The sequence below is a fragment of the Nipponia nippon genome, unplaced genomic scaffold, assembly GCF_047370975.1.
Source record: "Nipponia nippon isolate SJK-2023a ecotype South Korea unplaced genomic scaffold, ASM4737097v1 scaffold_4, whole genome shotgun sequence".
Classification (NCBI taxonomy): Eukaryota; Metazoa; Chordata; class Aves; order Pelecaniformes; family Threskiornithidae; genus Nipponia; species Nipponia nippon.
The window spans coordinates 36450469-36469832 of NW_028262358.1; the positions used below are offsets into that span (position 1 = coordinate 36450469).

At 48.3% G+C, this 19364-nt stretch overlaps 1 protein-coding gene across 1 annotated transcript; it reads right to left on the reverse strand.

Annotated features, from left to right (window-relative positions):
* Positions 1-2863: 2863 nt before the first annotated feature.
* On the reverse strand, positions 2864-9598 carry CYP1B1 (cytochrome P450 family 1 subfamily B member 1). The gene is made up of 3 exons (XM_087775116.1): positions 8894-9598; positions 7047-8063; positions 2864-5801 (listed from the first exon to the last, which is right to left on the reverse strand). The coding sequence occupies exons 1-3, from the start codon at positions 8911-8913 to the stop codon at positions 5189-5191; spliced, it is 1650 nt and encodes a 549-aa protein (XP_087631242.1). The 5' UTR covers positions 8914-9598; the 3' UTR covers positions 2864-5188.
* Positions 9599-19364: the final 9766 nt, after the last annotated feature.

The following is a 19364-nucleotide window of genomic DNA, read 5'->3' on the forward strand; positions in this document are numbered from 1 at the left end:
GGCAAAAAGCCCCAAAGGAGGGCTATCAAATGATCAGCTACAGCCATCTTAAATGCTCCAGGCTGTTTGTGCTGAACACTGAGCTTGTTTTCACCTGACAATTAAGTGAGTTGGCCTGGTCTGGGTAGAAGTGACTGGAACATGAAAAAACTCAGCTGTAAAAATGCAGGGCAGTAAACAGCAAAGAAGTTGTAGAAACTTGAATCACTGTATCTGTGTTGCACCATACACCAAAATAACAGCACCGTTCAGAATCCAGCCCTTTTCTTCATCCGTGAAAAAGCCAGATCCACCTTCTATGTTATCCCAAGTTGAATTTGTTGTGTGGGCAAATGAGAGGTCTGAGTAAAATTTAACCAAGCTAAAGGTGCAGCAAAGGCAAATGTTACCTGTTCACTTTCCATGGCTAATTCTTCAACTTTTCTCAGGTAAAATCCAAGCGCCCAATTGCCTAGTCTCTGGTTGCCCTGCCTGGATAATCTGAACCAATTTCCTACAGACAGACCTATGCATCAGTCCCTGCCACTCACAAAAACATACTGGGTCTGATGCAAAACTAGTTGGAATTTGCTGTTGTGAATTTGCATTGAGTTACATTGTGCCATGACTCCGCTGGTACTGCTAGCTGTTGCATGGATCCTGGCCTGACCCCCCTCTCCTCTTTCTAGCAGCGGTTGTTTCTCAAGTTCTGATGAGTCTTGTTCCTTATTGTTATATTATTCATATTTATTTCGGCAGCTCTGAACTGACTCCTGCCGAAGCCAGCAAGTTTAACTATTAACTCCACAAGCAATGTAATTGCACACTTGAATAGTACAAACATATTCCATGTCAGCTCTGCTAGCTCAGCCTACTTGCTTCCCCTCCTTGTTATGTAGTGGGGTGGTCTGACAGCTACTAGTTTTCCGAGAAACGTCTGCTTGTCGTAAGTTCTCTCTGTGCTTCATGTTTTGTGTTTTGGTTTTTGTTTGTTTTTTTTTTTTTTTGTCGTTTTGGTGTTTCTTTGTTTGGGTTTTTTTTAATCCCTTATCTCAACTTGAATGAAAGACGTTACTAAAATTCTGGGAGATGGACTAAGTGTGTGCATGCACACATACACAGAGAAAGCAAGCGCGAGATGGCACTTGGCTTTCCTGACCCATTGAAATCACTACAACCTGAGCATGAAGATTTTTAAAGGAAAAAATCTTGTCTTGAATACAGCTGCTTAATTTCTTTGTGCTTTATTTCATGAAGGAAGAGCAACGTGTATTTGTCTAGTATTGCTGTGGTGACACCCAGTCACAGGTTGGTGAGGGAGGCAGTGACAGTGCAAATGCAAAATCCCATGAGATATGCGTGACTTGCTGTCAGATGTGACCTTGCCTAGTTTTGAAAATGATAGTTTTTCTAACAACTGCTTCAATGAAACAGAGGGAAAATGGAAATACGGAGTTTAAAAAAAAAAAAAAAAAAAAAAATCAGGCCGATTTGCTGAGTTAGTCTTATTCTCTTTCCTTCACACTTGGTACTGGCTTACAGTGGGCAATCAGAAACTTTTGGCTCCCTCCTCAACTGCTATAAATAGTATTTGTAGTGATCTCCAAGAGTCTCTACAAGAATGCTTTCTTCATGCCGACTTCTGGCTGCATCAGCACTGCATCTGTTGGCACCAAGGTAGCAGGTCTTGCTATAAAAATGTGCCTGTCAACACTGAAGAGGGAGTCTAGGCTTCAGCTGTAGACAGCTGGTAAAGCAGAAAAATACCTAGAAATTAACGGGAAGCAGGGATAGTGTGGCAGCATCTCTTGACTGTATGAAGTTGCTCTTGGCTTTTAGCCAGGGAGGACACCTGCTCTGCATCTACGCTGCGTCCCGCTTGTCAGCTCCAGCCACGTATGCGCTGCATGGGATGTCTTCGGACACTTCACCGACTCCACGGGTCCTTAGCTACTTCTAGGGGGTCTTTGTAAGTCGCCTTCAACTTGTGCTCCTTCTGATTTCACCGACTCAGCCTGTACTTAGAATCCTGCCCCCTTAGGGAGAAACTCCAGCTGAAAGTATCCCAAATCAGGAGGGAACTACTGCTAGTCAGTCTGCCCAGCCTTCTGTCCCACCCAGCTTTTGTTCCATGTCCTTGGGGTTAGGGAAATGTGAAGGTCTCTTCTAAGACGGCTCTGAAGTAAGCAGGCTTGTGTAGCAGACTGGGGAAAAGAAGACAAAGAGCGGGGGTGCGGGGAGCTCCTGCATCATGAAGAAATGTTTTATATATGCAACAACGGCCACCCTTCACCACAGGATTGCCTTGATTTTGTGAGAGGTTGCTCTGCAAGGGCACGTTAAGGACTGTTTGGCCCTGAGATTTCCTTCTTGGCACTCCTGACTATACACCAAGGCCAAACCAGCACAAACTGGTCCCAAGGGCAGTGGTGGGCATCCAGTATCAGGAGCATACAGATGCCAGCACTAGATATAGGAGGGAAAAAGAGAAAGGAAAACGAGTCTGTGGGCTTGAAATAAGGGGAGGTGGAAGTAAACTGAAATGCCAGAGGGAAGAACATAGCATAGGAGATTATGCAGGCTGAGGAGAGATTAACAGGTATTAGAAGAAAGCAAAAGACATGAGAGAATTCAGATCGATGCTGAGACGAGCAGCAGGGACTGTTCGTAGCAAGCAGCATGACGAAGTTGAAGAGAGATGGCAAGGTGTGAATAAGCAGGCAGACCTGAGAAGCTGCAAGGGCAGGATGGAGAAAAACCTTAAAATCCAGAAATGGGAAGAAGGAGAAAAGTATACGAACAAATATCTAAAATACTTTCCAAATCAGAAATATAACAATTCTGTTTATCTTGATGTTAGAAAGCCATACATAAACTAAGCAAAGGCAGTGTAAGAATAATTTTATTTAGTATTTTGGTAACACGATACATCTCAAAATGACCATAAAAGTTAGCTCGCTGAACAACTGCATACGTTCTAAATGGGTGCTACTAAATTTGAGTAACTTCACAGATTATAGGAGGTATTATTTGACCAACAGCTATATAGTGTGTGACCCCCTGACAGGTGTGAGCAGCGTGAATGGACCTTGCATTAGTAGCCAATGCATAGTTAAAGCCTTTGGAACAGTACAAAATTGCAAAAGCCGTTTTTATTAAAATATGAATTGGCGATCCTTGTGTTAGAATAACTATTCAGTTGTAGGTTACATTCTTAATATTTTTTTTTAATAACAATACTTACAAAGGTACAAGGAAAATTGTCTTGCTAGCATTTGATCTAATGTAGATCTCCATATGAAAATGCTGAGTAACTTATAAAGCTTTTCACAGGTATAGGCTAAGTTCTGGGATATCACAAACTTGTACGTAATTCAGAAAAACACCTGAGGTTACTCCTTGTGTATGCAACAGAAAGCTTTTTTAGCACTAAAAAAAAAGAGTAGATAGATGCCGTACGAAGTCAGACACTGTAAACAGGTACATTACTACTGTGTGGGGCTACGGAGCAGTACTTTTACGCTCTATTCAGGTTTTAAAAATCAGTAGAGAAACTTCTACTGAAGAAGATCAAGACTGTGTCGTTAACCTAGCTCTTCCCAACGTCGGTATGAGTTCTGACGCTGCTGCCAATGTGCCTAAGGCTGGCCATCCATCAGAAGACCCAGTGCACATCTTTACTTGCTTAGGTCTCAGCAGAGCTATTTTACTGTGTAGCATTGCACCCTTATTTTTCTAGCTCTACTAATACCTTATTTAGTGCTAGGCTGAACACAGCAAGTCATGTGAGGTACTCTCATTTCTGATGGATTTCGTATGTAACTGAAGGCGATCTGCAGCTCCAAAGAAGTGCCCAACACTTTTCAAAATCAGGCATTTACATAGGGTTGGTTGCTTTTTAGAGAAATGCATGCGGCTTTGTGTACACAAACATTAGCCAGAGGTTGAAGGCCATAAAGTTTCATGTGTATGTTTTACTTTAAAATAATAGGGTTTGGTTTTTCTTGCTGTCCTTTGCCTCACAAAAATTTTAAAAGTACTTTTTCTTCAGTTAATGGGTACATGAATTAGGACATGTAATATTATTTTTCCTTCTGAGACTTTGTTCCAAGCAAATCGTACTAAAAGTACATAGCTGATTTTTGGATATACCATTTAACTCAACCTAAGAGAATGACTAGTGAGCAGGGGTGTATTTGCCGTACACCTTACCGGAGGCTTGCGGCATGAAAGTTCTAATATAAACCCCCCAAATTCTCACTTCTGAATACCTCAGCCCATGTGGATTTTGCTGGACTTACCTGTGTGCCTAGGGACAGCGATATTAACTCTTTACTAGAGAAATTCCAAGTTCAGCTATACCTTTATAAAACTTTCTAATTCAAATATCGGTTTTGGTCATGAATATGCTAATGAACAGATTAGCATATGGTTTGTATCACCCTTGCCATTTGGTGACATCAGATCTGATCTTTCAAAACTTAGTGAAAAGTTACTATATTAGGACATTCTGTTCATTCTTATATAAAATATGAATTTTATTTTCAAATGTGCTTATAAGCAAATCTATTTTATTTTTCTTTAGTGATCTATGCAAACACTTTGGAAGGCAAAAGGCCAGACTTTACATGGTCATTTTACCAAAAATCCTTTGAACATTTATTATGGAGGCATTAACGTACATCCCAGCAGTCACAACACGGGAGCTGCCATGTGCCTACGGCAGTTTCCAGTACAGTGAATTCAGAGGCAGGCTGCAGTGTTCTGAGCAACCCTTTTTTTTTTTTTTTTTTTTTTTTTTTTTCCCTCTTTTAAATAAGAGATTTCACGTCGGGATGTGGAGTCACTGAAGGTGAACTTAGAGTTAAGGCATAGTGCATGGAGACATGGAAAGGATTGTACAAACAGTTCCCGGAGATGCTCCAACCAGTCAGTAGATAAAAAGCGCTTTACAATGGTGACTTCTGTGAACAAGCTAGAAAAGAAAAGGCTTACTTTCAAATTGCGTATGTTTTATTATTTAATATATTAAATTGTTCCCCTGGCTCTCCTTCTAGAATTAAAAAGAGGACTGAATTATACCTTGTGCAGTTTTCCTTCCTGCTCTTCTAATATTGGCTATCTTCCAAAAATACCACCAGAACAAACTATAACTTATTTAAGTCTAAAAAGAGAGAGAGGGATTATCTTTAGATGCAAGGTTTGTTGCTTAGGAATTAGCTGACAGCTGATTTTCATTGGCTGCTTTCTCTGCTTGCAGTCTTTGGACAGCCTGATCGAGCAAATCCATAGTATCTCTAAGCGTAACATTCAAGGTAAATGGCTTCGGTTTAATGGTCAGCCCATAGGTAAAGTCCATTTTGGGGTCCTCGTTTGGATTAGCAGTAAAATTGCACTGATGCACCAGTATGGAGGTAAAGAGAAACAGCTGCACCTTGGATAACTCCTCTCCGATACACCGACGTTTTCCCAGTGAGAAAATCATCACGCTACTAGTAAGATCTTTATTGATGAATCCATTCTCATCCAGGAATCTTGTTGGATCAAAATCCTCTGGGTTGGACCATTTTGCTGGATCGTGATTTACTGACCACTGATTAACAAAAATCACTGTGTCCTTGGGAATGAGGTAGCCCATTACGAAGGTGTTGGTTGTGGTGGCGTGCGGGATGGTAACAGGCACAAAGCTGCTGAAACGCATGGACTCGTACAAGAAAGCCATGACGTAGGGCAAGTGAGGCTGATCTTCAGCACACGGCAGACGGTCTCTTCCAACAATCCTATCCACTTCTTCTTGCATTTTAGCCTGCACATTCGGATACCTGTCATTCAAAGACAGACGTGTATACGCACATAACGCTTTCAAAAGATTTTCTTAAAAATAATCCTTGCCGTAAACGTTTTTTCACAGAACCTCACCTCTACCCTAAATAATGCAGCATGAGCAAAGTTTAAATATATTGCAGGGACGTGTAGACCTTGATGGAAAACTTTGAGAGAAAAACCCAAACTTCCCATGCAACAGTGTCATTTTAGATTTGCCGAGTTTACGCTCTAACATCACATGTAACTGATTCTCAACATAAAAAATCAAACTACCTTAAAATGTGCTGAAACTGAATATTCTGATCCAATTTTGAAAATTCATTCTAGAACTGAAATGACTTGTCTCTTCTAAATATTGGGCTTTCCCTGGGAACGAGAATTTGGTTTTCCAGCTCTGCATGTGACTTGTAAAAGCTAGCACCGAGTTTGTTATCACTAGACATATTGCATACACGTGGCAGTCTGCAGGTTTTTAAACTGAGAAAATCCCTGCTAAGAATTGTCAGAATAGCTTTATGAACATCCCGCTCTTAGTTTGTGTATGCTTTTTCTAATTAATATTAATTAATATCAAACTATGTTTTCTTTATAATGTATTTTAAGATTACTGTCTTGAAGGCTGGATAGTTTGGAAGCAAGTAACCAAGACCAAAATACTGCTTATTTTTTTATTATCAAAATCTTGCTTATTTTGCTTGTCTAAAAGCACGCGTTCCTCCAAGGAGCCTTTAGTTGCTTTAAGTACTCAAGTTTGGCTTCTGCATCCTTGCCTTTTCCTCCTGCAGCAGATCCGCATGTCGGATGCGGGGCAAATGGGAGAAATGGGGAGAAACCCAGCAGGTTCTGTGAACGCTGGGCATCCTACCCTTAGCTGGAAGCGGTAAAGATCTGCCTGTTTTACAAGAAGCGGCTGAGTAGGTAGTGTTTGCGTAAGCCTACAGCTTAGGCAGATGATGAACGCAACACCCGGGGCAGGCAAGCCAGACGGGTGTCGTGCCGCCTTCTGTTACAGCAGCGGCCCTCGCCAAGGTCTCCCCCGCCGCAGGGCCGGTGCCCGGCGGGTCCCCGGCGGCGCCGCTCCCCGGCCCCGGCGGTTTCGGCGCCCGTCCGGGCCGGCTTTCCCTCAGCCGAGGGAGCCTTCCCGGCGGCGGCGGTGCCCCGGCGGCGCCCTTTCAAGGGGGATCCCCGCGGCTGGCGCTGGCCCCGCTGAGCCCCGTCTCCCTCCCCGGGGCCGCCCCTACCTGATGAGGAAGATGAGGAGCCACTGCAGGGCGGTGGAAAGGGTGTCCTGGCTGGCGCCGAAGATGTCGGTGACGGTGGCGGGGACGTGCTCGAGCTGCAGCCGCGGCTGCTCCCGCTGCAGGCGGATGAAGGCGTCCATCATGTCGCGGGGGGCGGCCCCCGGGCGCAGGCTGCGCTGGTGCTGCAGGAACTTGCCGCGGACGAAGCCGTAGAAGTCGCGGTTGAGGTCGCGGAAGGCGCGGTAGGCGGCGCGGACGGGGCTGGGGAAGCGCCGGAGCCAGGGCAGCGCGTCCACCAGGCTGCCGGCGCCCACCGCCCGCCCGAACTGCTCGTTCCGCCCCACCAGGCGCAGGAACTCGCCGTCGCCGTGGCTGTAGCGGCGGCCGAAGCAGAGGGCGCTCATCACGTTGGCCACGGCCACCACCAGGACGCGGGAGGGGTCGAGGAAGGCGCCGCCGGCGCTGCCGCGCACCAGCAGCGCCACCAGCGCCCGCGCCTCGCCCAGCAGGTGCCGCTCCAGCAGCCGGCGGGTGGCCGGGCTGCCGGTGGAGAAGGCGCGCACCGTGGCCTGCGCCGCCCGGCGGTGCAGCTTCCACAGCTCCGAGTAGCCGCCGAAGGCCAGGCTGAGCCCGCCCGACACCAGGCGGAAGGAGGGGAAGGGCGGGCGGCCGGCGAAGGCGGCCGCCTGGCGGACGAGGGCCTGGCGGATGGCCCGCTCCCCGTTCAGCACCACCACGGGCCAGCGGCCCAGGCGCAGCTGGAAGACGGCGCCGTAGGTGCTGGCCAGGCGGGCGAAGGAGAGGTGCGGGGCGCTGCCCAGCTGCGCCGCGTTGCCGATCAGGGGCCAGGGGAAGGGGCCCGGCGGCGCCCGGCGCTGGCCCTGCCGCCGGCGCTGCTGCTGCTGCAGGAGGAGCTTGCCCAGCTGGATGGCGGCGAGCAGGCAGAGGAGGAGCAGCAGGGCGCTCTGCAGGGGGGGGATGCCGCGCAGGGCTTCCCCGAGCCTCTCGAGGGACATGCTGCAAGGGAAGGGGAAGGGTCAGCGGGCCGCCGCCCCGCGGAACGGCTGGGCAGCTGCCCGCCGCCCGCGGGCAGGGGAAGCCCGGGCGGGTGAGGGGACGGGGGCGCGCCGGCCTGGCGGAGGGGCGCGCCGGCGGCCGTCCGGGCGCTCGGAGTCGGGCTGCGTCCTTGCTCTGCGCTCCTCGTCTGCCTAAAGCCCGCCCGCGTCCTGTGCGAGAAACAAGGGATAATCGAGTGGCGAGCGCTCAGTGAGGGATCAAAATCATAATTGGCGGCGGGGCCGCTGCTGTCTCCCTCTCCCCCCCCCCCCCCCCCCCGATAGGGAAAGTTTGCAGCGGGGGATCCAGAAGGTCACGGCTGAGAGAGGCAGAAAGGGAGGCAGGAGGATGCTCTCGCCTGGCGAGCCTCCGCAGATGCAGGCAGCCGCCGTGCGCTGGAGACAGGTTCACCGCGGCGCTGCACATCGCTCCTCCCGGCGAGAGAGCCCCTGCGCGAAACGGGCTCCCCGCGCCGCCCTCGGAGCTTCCCGCTGCTCCGGAGGGGAAACCTCCGCACATGGCCACGGAGCCCCCCCTCTGTCCCCAGCCCTTCCCTCCTCCCCGCACCTTCGTGCCCGTCGCGGCAGCGCAGGCTGGCGGCCGGCGGCGCCGGGGATGGGCTGCGGAGGATGCCCGAGGTGCCGGCGTGGCAGAGCTGGCTGGTCCCGCTTCCCATCCCCGTGCCCGCGGACCACCCGCTCCTACCGTTTGCTCCAGCCTTTCTGAAGCGGCGGGGGGAAGAAGAAGGGGTGAAATAAACGGCCACCTCGGGCGGCTGTAGCAGAACTGACCTGTTGCACGCTGCTTCCATCCCAGACCTCGGGGAGGATGGAGGGGCGGCGGGCAGCCGGCGGCAGCTCTAACGGGCAGCCCCGGGAGGAGAGCGGCGACGGCGACGTTCAGCTCTCAGCCTCTGGGAAACTCGTTAGGCGCCCCGGTTCCTGTCACCCGGAGCTTGGCAGGTCATGTGCAGGCAAATGCCAGTTGCACCCGATCCCAGCGCAGAGTTGTTATCACCTTCCCAGCGCTTTAACCCTTCGGAGCTCGCCGCGCCGGCAGCCACCTGCCCGCCGCTCCCGCCGCCCCCTCCCTCCCGCCGGGCTGCGGGGACGGGACGGGGCCACCCCAGCCCGCTGCAGGGAGCGGAGGCGAGCGGCTCAGCGGGCGCGGGGAGGGCGGCCCGCTGCCCCCAGCCGGAGCCGCAGCCGGAGCAGCCGCCTCTGGGCGCCTGGCATGGGGGCTCGCGGCTTTAAGTCCGCCGGCATCCGCGGTGCGCGGCGCGGTGCGGGCGTGCCGCCGTTAGCCCCGCTGGCGAATCGCCGCTGCCCGGCCCTTCCCCTGGCTCGAGGGGTCGCAGCTATTTGCCAGCCGCCCTTGGGCCCTCGCCAAGTGGAGCGGCCGAGCCGCGGATGCTTTTATGGCCGGGGCCAAAAGTTTTAGCGGAGGAGGTGCCGGGAGGGGAGCGGGGTGGCGGGCGGGCCCGCAGCCCTCTCTGGCGGGAGGCGAAGTCTCGCCTGCATCTTGGGGGCTGAGGGAGCCGGAGAGCTTCCCCTCCTCCGCCTGTCGCCTCCCCGTTGCGTGCGGAGTTTGCATTGCGTGAGCCGGGGCTGGAAAGCCTCCAGCCATCTCCTCCCCGGGCCCCTACCCCTCCTCGCAATACCTGATACCGGCTGGGGGGAAGGAGGCAGGGAAGCGCCGGGCAGCTCGCACCCCGGCCGCCCCGCGGCCCTCCAGCCTCCCGCCCTCGGCTGCCCCGGGGGGGCTGGCGTGGGCCGGGGGGGTGCGGAGCTCCAAGCCCCCCCGGGCTTTCCGGTGCCCTGGGGGCAACCGGGGCTGCAAAACCCCCAGGCGTCAAGGAAACTGTTCCCCAAGAAGTCAGAACGCTCTTGCTTTGTTGTCGTCGTTTTTGCTGTACCAAGCAAAATTTGAAAATGCAACATTTATTTCAGATTCTCTACAGCCACGTTATGAGAAGAAAAGAAGGTGTTTTGGTAGCGTTTAGGGATTAGACAAAATTAGATGGTGGGAGTCAGCCCAGCTCAGGGTGTGAACCCAGGCCTGGCCAGGCTGCTACGGCTCCTGTCTTTCCTAAGGAGGGTAATCCTGGCTGCTGTCACTGTCCCGGGCTCCTCCAGTCAGCGGTACCACCTCTTGCTCAGACGAGCATCAGCCGTATCGCTCTGTGTGCCTCAGAGCGCACTCTGCTTCTTCCTGCCATTGCCAAGTGACAGAGGTGTCAAAACCACTTTTTCCGAGCAGTGCTAGAAAAAGTGAGCTTTGCTCTTGCTAGCCCCAACTTTGGGGTCAACTGGAAGGATCCTGCAGTCCAGCCCAGCACATGGCCCAGCTTCAAAGAGGTGCAAAGATAGCTCCATCCCTATGCAACAAGGGTAGGACAAGCTTGCAGAGAGACTAGGCAGTTTGATCTCTCCATCACCATCAGAAGGTCAAAACAAAATTTCATGTGCTGTAACCACTCAGCTGTGGCAAAGCGGCCAGTCCCACCCTGACGGCCACCCTTCCCTCCTTCACTGGTCACATGTCAAAGAAGAGACGTGGGCTTCTCCCTGCAAAGAGTGTGCTGGGCACTGGGTCTGGGTGGTAAGGACTAGCTTGGATCAGTTACCTGAGCTCTGGATTATAGTGCTGGGCATTTGCCATTGCCGGCAGGTAAATTTGCCTTTTTCCTGGTGACGGTGGTAGTCAGTTGCCTAAACCGCAGGCATTACAGCACTTGTTAGTGAGTCCCTAAATCCTTTCTTCGATGCAGCACTTAAACTAGTTGTATTGCAGTCAAAGTGAGAGATTGCCGTTTACTTTGGAGCAAGCAGAACAGATTCCATTGCAGCTCCCATGTAAATCTGAAGTTATAAAGAAACACTGTCCTCAAGGTGGCCAAACTCTGGTTGCAGTTGGTAAGAGGAAGAACACCTCAGCATGGGGCTGCCGGAGGTGGCATGCGGTGCCACTTCTTACCTGTGCTGCGCGTGGCCCTGCAGCCGCCTCACCGCTCCTCAGCTGTTCAGTGAGTGAGCGTGGGTCCGGTGCACTCCACGCTTTGCATCCTGCTGACATTTTTTCTCAACATCATACCGCAAGTGGGACTGCTTCCCGGCTGCCAGCAGGCAGTACAGAGGAAGGAGAGCATTTCCACTATCCTGAGCTGTAGGTTCACAGTTTAAGGCATGAGCCCAGGAATTACAAGTCCTGGTATTTTTTTTTCTTTTTTTACGCTGTAAGAAAACATTAATTTCTTTTTTTTTTTTTTTTTTTTCCCCACTTCTCTTTGGTCTTTGGCAGTTCTGTTGCTATTAGACAGGAGAGAAAGAAAAATCTATTTAGATGTTTTGTTCTATTGTAGTAGTACCAGCCGGTCCGCCTGTACTACATGCTATACAACCAGGATACTTACAGTCTTGGCTTGCTGTTGGATCTGTTACAGCCTGAGTATTATTTGGACTGTATGCAATGAATGTTCACCCAGTTTTCTAGACTTTGATTCTGTGTGACCTTGAGTAGTCCCTTACAATCAAGCATAGCTCGAGTGAAGCATTTTATCGCACCGATGAATTAGTGTGGTACAAAATGCAGGCAATGGATGATCAGGCCCTTGGTCTCTGTTATATTCCACAAATTGCCCTCCTGCCTACCTCTTTATTTACTCTTCTTGATTCTTTTGTTTGTAGAAGCATAGAATTCAGAATTGCTCTTAGATAGTGCATGTTTCTTTTTTCCCAGTTCTGGGGACTTAATTCAGACACAGGTCCTCCTGAAGCCAGTCCCAAATTTCTGAGTCAAAGTTAGCTTTGTTAGGCATCGAAGACTGAATCACTGAAAGCGTATGCAACCTAAAATGAGTGATTTCTGAGGCCTAGAAAACCCTACTTGATGTAAGATACGGAAGAGGAGTTGAAGGGGCAGAAGTGGGTGGGTTTGGGATTAAGGGAAAGGAATTCATGCCTGATCTGTTAAAAATCCGGATTGATTTGACAGGAATGCCAGATGCAAGGGGCTGGCAGAGTCTGTGGGGACATCAGTACTTCTGCGACGCTGAATGAAGGTGCTTTATGTATGTGGACAAGAGTCCTTGTTGTGGAGGTAAAAGTTGGATAAAGGAGGAGGAATTATGCAACCTGGAGAGTCTTCATTGGCCCTCTGAGAGGAAATTTTTCTCTTTCTGCCACAGTCCTCCCTTTTCCAAGAAAACCCCTTAACCGCTAAGAGATTTTTTACAAGTGTTAAGAATTATTTACCTAAATAAGGGTTTGCAGACTCAATTCTCAGGTTGTCTTCTAACTGTGGCAGCCATTGGCTTCTCTTTTGGACACTGGCAGGGTGGTCATCAATCTTCATGAGCAGCAACTGGAATTTCTCAAGGACTTAACCTTGTCCTGTTTTCTTTCCTTACCTCTTCCTTTTGCAGCTTTCCGTGGGGAGCCCTCCCACACTGGGTTTCTCTGTCTCTTTCCCATACCTGGGACTGTGTATCTTTTCCTCCTCTCTCTTGATTTTACAAAATCTCAAGGTGGATTACATGACAGTTGAGCAATGTTTTATCCTGGGATTGCTTCAGTACAGAGCTTGTACAAATTGTTTACAGTTTATAGAGTGATCCAAGCCGTTCTTCATTAAATAATCCCTTGGAAATATTGTTTCTGATATTGTCTGTTTCTGAGTGTTGCACAATACTGTATAAGATGAAGAAACAAGTAGCATAACTGTAAAACACAAAGCACTTGGAAACTTAAAAAAATGCAATATCCTATTGTTTCAGGCTGCTTAAAATTGTACAGGTGTTCTTATGTACCTCTGGAGTTTGAGTCTAGTCTCAGCAATACGTCTGTAAATCAGGACAGTCACCATTAAAACAATCAGATTACCATCAGGATTAGAACCTGTCAGCCTCTGCGTTTACAACAGCTAGCTCAGGTTACCTTTACACTGCAATCCAGCACGACGCAGAGTTACCACTATGCTTCAAGTACCCAGGAGCAGGAGATCTGCACCAGGCGCTCAGTCCAGACACAGTGCCACCCTGGGGCAGCCGGCTCTGCAGCCGCTGCCTGTGCTTGCTGCTCTGCACCATACAGATGTGCCTGCTTGCTCGGGCTTATCTACGCGATACTGAACTGCTCAGTGTTAAAACTAACCTGAGACTGGGGTACCACAAGTGTGGATGATAATGAGGTTGCGTCTGATGCAGGTTCCTGGTTTTGCTCAGTTTGGCAGCTTTCTTGTGATGCCAAGCATGAGATGTAAATAAAATACAAGAAGCCACATCCTCAGGGCTGCTCAGAGTGCCAGGCACACACAGGAGCCAGCTGTAGCTCCATGATTCAGGGTTATATATTTAGGCCACTCACTGTGGCCTAAAATAAAGCATTTGTGGTATGCTTTTTAAAGCATATGTATTTGTGGTTACATATCACATTCTTAACCTTCATTAACTTGCAGCTTTCCTTAGACTTTCACTCTTCCCTGCATTCCCACTGACTTCCCAGCTCATATTCTCAATTCTCCCTTCCTACTGAAAAACCTAAACTGGGCTCCTAATTCTAAGCCAAATTCCCCCAGCTGCTGTGGGAAGGCAAGAAACCTCCCAGTACTTGCTGGGGCTCAGCTCAGTGCTAGTCTGAATAGTAGCCTCTCCATCTGTTTGCATTTTCCATGTGACTTGCAAATTAAGGGCATACATTGTGGTCTGCTTCCACACAGGTAAGATTACAGAAAATGAGGACGTAGCATTACACTTAATTCAGGCATCAAACTTGATTATGAAACTGTCTTAATTTTGCATTGCCAAATTCCTACAATATTTCTTTCCAAAGTTTGCTGTCTTTTCTTGACAGTATTAGATGAAACCACACAGGTAAGTCTTTCTTGAGAGGAAAACATGGAGTCGGTCACTTTGTGGCTACCCTTTGAGAAGCCTTTTTAAACTGTCTTCTGCTCTGAGGCAAAAGAGCTAAATCTAATTTACACACTGTTGGGCACTCATCCGTGGCATTTTGTGTGTGTCTTTGTATTTATACTATACAAATGCTCTTTACTAAAGTACTCTGAAAGAAGTACTTTGAAGAACACGGACAAAACAGCAACATGTAGGAAAGTTTCGACACTGCTCAAGACGTGCATTATTGTATCTATCCTCAACGTGTGATGTGTGGGCAAACTGTTGTGCCTGCTCGCTCTCCCTCTTGAGCAAAGGGGCTCCCTGGGGCGTCCTTTGCATCCTCACCCTGTTTCTGAGGTTTGCAGAACCAAGAGCTGTGTTGCCATGGTCCATCTTTATTTTGAAGTATAGAAACCTTATAGTCTGTATAATGTGTTAGGTCGCTCTAAAGTTTAAAAATGGTAACGTTGCTTGGGGCCAATATTGTTAACATGTTAACAAGCAGTAATATTATATTTCTCGTTTGTTTTCCAGACTTTATTGGGTGTTGTATTAGTAGTGGTGATATGAACTTTGTGGTGCACTTGCTTTACCAACTCTAAGAGTTCAGTATTCGCCATTTTAGAAAATGCCAGTGTGCTTGTATGCTCAAGCATAGTGACGGATGGTAGCTCAAAACAGCCCTGAGCTACAGTTGAAAGCAAAGTCTACTTCACTCACAGGCAGAAGCATATTCTGTAGGGGTGAAGGTTTTGAAGATTTACCTGTGAAGTTATACAAAGTCTTTTACACAGATGTGCAAAATATGATTTTTCAGAGTTTGGACATTTGTCCAAATTTGAGTGAATTATCAAGGGAAGAGCAAAAGGCACAAATGTGGGAGAAAGACATTACCCAGACAAATGTCAAATCCCTTCTTTAGAGCCTGAGGCTACAAAGCTTTTCAAAGAAAAGGCCACAGCCGTGTTTTTATAGGGACACATTTTCCTTGTTCTCATAAATGGGTTCAACTGTTTTTGGGCTGGACATTTCTTAAAATTACAATGTGAAACATGGATTTTTCAGGGATAGAAGATTTCAGGCCAGATGATTAAAGTTGGGTAAAGTTATGAGTAATGGAAGACCTGGAGTTTCCAGCTAAGGGAACTGTATACAAGTAGACACCATGACTCTTCTGCACAGAGAGAGAAGATAGTGAAGCACAGATGGCATGAAGAAACTTACAGTTCTTTGATGAGTACGTGGGTTTTCCTCTCTTGTGTCCTAGGTGTCCTAGCCATTGATTAGCCCAGCCTATGAATGTTCAGCTCACCACTTCCCAAACAATAATTTCCCATGATACAAATATTGGTCATTTGGGTTCTTCAGTTTGTATGGCATATGTAGCATTCTTTGTTGCCTTGACAGCAGAACAACTCATCAAAATGTTAAAATAGGCAACACAATTTGAATCTAGTAGCCTCTAGAGCAGTCAAGTTGAATTTCAGAATTCTCCTTCCTTCGGAGAATAGACCTGGTCATGTAGTGGGGGATGCAGGTCTGATCTAGGTAAGGAAGCTGCACAGAGGTGTGAGCATTACTTTGTCCCCTGTTATGATACCTTCAACCTTGCTGCTTACGAGGGCTCTTGGACCAGGCTGCAAACATCTAAGAGTACTTCAGAAAGTGATGCCAGGGGTCTAATACAGTGTGTGTACATACATATGTATATGCTTTCTCTTTTGGAGTCAGACTAGGACTGTTGCTGAAAAGTAGTGTCAAGTGCAAAAGGCAAGTCTTGGCTACTTGTGCTTATTCAGTGTTTTCACAGGGCTGGCAGTGTCTCTCCCCCTTGTCTGGGCTTCAGTTCTATCTTCTGAAAAGCCTGTTCTGCTTACCTGCATGTTCAAATGGATGCATTAAACTTGCTTGCGCTATTAGGCATGGACTCCATAGAGTCTGGGGTAATTTCTTGTCCAAAGGATTGAAATTTTATAACGGGGAGCTTTCAGCATTTTAAAAATCTGTTATCTTTAGTACTGCTCCTTTCAGGTTTTCAGGTGCTCTGAGAGAGAAGGTGGTGCTGGGCACAAACTGATTGTCGAGATGGCAGCTGAACCAAACAGGTATGCAATAATTTGGGCTTCATGAGGGCTTTCCCTAGCTTTTGATCATGAAGAGACAGGTCTTTAGCTGGGATTTCCCAAAAGAGATACATGTCATAGACCTAAGAAATTTCATGTCAGTCAAGGAGTCGCTTGTAAATGTCACCCCTTAGATAGCCCTGCTCAAAGGAGCAAGGGAACATGCTCACCTCCCTTCTCCCTTCCATTACTGCAGGTCAATAAAATGGTGAATAGTATTTGTGAAGAAGCTGCAGAGTGACAGATTTTCCACCAGAAACAGTGGTTCTGGCTACATTGGCTTTTCTGAAGTATCCTGTCAGATGGAAATGTGTGAAGTCAAACCAGGACCTTCAGTGACTTGGTTGCTGAAGCTCAGCTGAGGAAACATGTGCACATCCCTCTGCAGCAGGGCATTCTTGGCTTCCTCTGCTCTGTTGTGCAAGGGTTTGGTGTGTTTGCCTCCAGCGGTAACTGCATTTCAGTGGTAAATGAAATGACTCAAATTCTAGGGACTAGGATGTATGTGGGTAATAGTCTAGCCTATAAAATTATTCATGCTCTTCCCTGGGGTATGGGAAATGGGAGTTACTTATTTGCACATTTTTTAATTTGCAGAAAGACTTGGAGAAAGTATATTCAAACCAAGGGGTAAGGGAAACTCCCTTTGTGGTATCTGTGGTCAGTGATGGAGAATTGAGCTTAGGAGATTTTTACAGTATTGCATTTAAGGGCTGCAATCTTGATCAAGACAGCTGATTCCTCCTGTAAAACAAATACTACTAATAAACACTTCCTCTAGCCCTCAGTAAATCGGCAGGGAGAGAAAACACTCTTGACACATACAGATTGCTCCTAGTGTTCGGAAGCAAACCCAAGGAAGTGTCTGTTTCTGAACCATTCAGGTCTTCTAACCTTCAGCAATGGCAGATCAAAGACCACGAGGGAAATAGACTGCAGGTGCCAGTCAGGGCAGGTTTCGTCTTGTCGCTGCACTCTGGGAAGAGGCATTTGCTAATGTCTGTTAATCTCATGGCACGCCAAGGGAGAAAGACAGAAAAAAATTGCCGTAAATTCTTCCCTTTCCCAAGCAGCCCACACCCAGGCTCAGGGTGGCTGCACGAAGGCTTGCTGGCTGCCTCCAGAAGGGAGAGCAGTGCGGCAGCCCGTGCCCACCCTGGGGCGGCAGGGCAGATCTGGGGTCACCCTGCGGGGTGCTGGCTCTGTCTGGGAATAGGGGATGAAGCAGCACTGCACTGGAGGCACACCCTCATGGCAAAGGCAAAAGCAGCGGTAGCTGAGACCATGAGAGCAAAGGTCTACCAAAGAAGAAAGCCCAAAGTCCATCTTGGTCACTGTGCTCTCCCGTAGAAACACTCTCACCCTACAGTCAAGGAGGAAGCGTAAAACCTGTGAGGGGCACCGTGGGGCAGAGGTAGCAGCAGTGGAGGTAACAGGGTGCTTTACCAGATGCAGGGAGAAGGCAGGATTAGGCACAGCTTGGGGTGCTGTAGGGGATGGCTTTGGCCAAAATCCAGGTTTGCCCCTGTCTGTCTTTTGAGGTGTAAATGGCATGCAAGGAGGCTCCTCTCAGTGGCTTCCCTGTGAAGATAAATAACCTGATCCCCCGGTTATTATCCCCCGTGCTCTCCTCCCCTTCCCCCTGACTGACTTTGATTATTGTAACTTTACATGCGCTTTTAATTTGCGTGCAGGCAAGTACAAAGGCACAACCGGATATACCTGTTATTTGCCAATGACCTGAAAGAGTATAGTTTATGTTAAGCCTTGGGTTATGGTAAGGTTTGCACGCGATTCCTCAATATACATGCTGCAGGCAACTGATGGATGGAGGTGATGGAGGGTGGAGGAAAGTTTTAAAGTGACAGAACCTGATTTGGTTCCTACTTAATCCACCAGTTATGTAAAGGCCTATATGGCAATTTTGTGTAGAGCCCAAGTCTTGCCCTCTCTTCAGGCAAGGAATGTATGATCACATTATCCGGGCTGTAGTTTGTTCATGGCTGCTTCTGCAACTGAGCTCATGAAAGCTTTATGAAAATTAGGCAAAAATGGCGGGTAGGATATTTACGTCTCCCTGTTTGTACGTACTCTGGCATGGCAGGGAGAGGTGGAGAAGGAAGCTACAAATGAGACGATTTGTGGCAATGGAGTCAATGCTGAGTGTGCAGGGATGCAGCACTACTGAGGCGTGGGGGCCTGTGATGGAGAGGGGATCCACATTTTCTTGCAGAGATCTCAGCCTCCCCCCATTGCTTGGAGAGATTTCATTTCAGGTAGCCTCCCTCAGCAAGATTTAAAGAATATCCACCACTCATGGGTTGCCTGGTCCTGCAGGAGGGGAAGAGAGAGTCGTTAGTCTAATAGTTACAGCAGAAGACTGCAAGGAGATGTGGGGTCCAGTGTCAAGCCTGCACACTGACTTGCTCACCCTTGAAAGTAACCACAGAGAAAGCCTAGAGACATTTTTAAAAATTTTCGTTTCAATGATTCCACATCAAATTAGCTAGGTCTTCAAGCAGAAAGGAAGTGTTTTTATCTACCAGGCAAATAAACTAACCTTGAGGTCTGAAACTTGAGTGGTTTTATTTCTGGTATGTTTCTTAACCCAGTGTTAAAGGCTGCACCAAAGGAATTAATTAGACATTTTGTTTGAAGGTTCAGGAAAGGGAAAGGATCCCGTTCATTCTCAGCACCACCTCTTATCTCCAGGGAAGTGAGCACAACATGAGTTAAATGCGGTTTTATGGGACTTATGGGACAGACTTTGCTACTCACACTTCCCTCAGAGACAGCGGGACGAGGTACAGAGAGTCAAGTACTACTGTTACAAATGAGGCCATCATAAAATGATTGTTAAAATAACAGAAGCCAAGATGGACCTATTGTTACAAGAGCCCTGTGTAAGTTTATGTTTCTGGACATAAGCACATTTAACCTTTTCTATGCCTCAGCTTCCCCATAAAATTGGGAGTGATAATAGTATGTGGATCCACCTAGTATGCACTCTACTGTTCTCTAGCTTGTTAAGATAGACCTTGTACATACAGCATCCGGGAAAATTATGTTTAAATTTGCAGGATAGTGATTGAGGGACTGAGTTTTTACTCCCATTTTTAAGTCAAACAAACCAACATTGCCTTCCATCTTCACAAGCCCACAGTACCACAGGCAACCATCGTCTGCTTGTGAAAGGCATTTATCTGAAGCCGCCTTGAAAATAAATCCGCTTTCTTTTCTCCCCTC

Excerpts from the sequence above, each read along its gene's own strand:
- CYP1B1 (XM_087775116.1), bottom strand. The coding sequence starts at position 8,913 with ATGGAAGCAGCGTGCAACAG. Across the intron at positions 8,064-8,893 it reads ATGGAAGCAGCGTGCAACAG|CATGTCCCTCGAGAGGCTCG; the intron begins GTCAGTTCTGCT and ends CTTCCCTTGCAG. Across the intron at positions 5,802-7,046 it reads CTCCTCATCTTCCTCATCAG|GTATCCGAATGTGCAGGCTA; the intron begins GTAGGGGCGGCC and ends TTTGAATGACAG.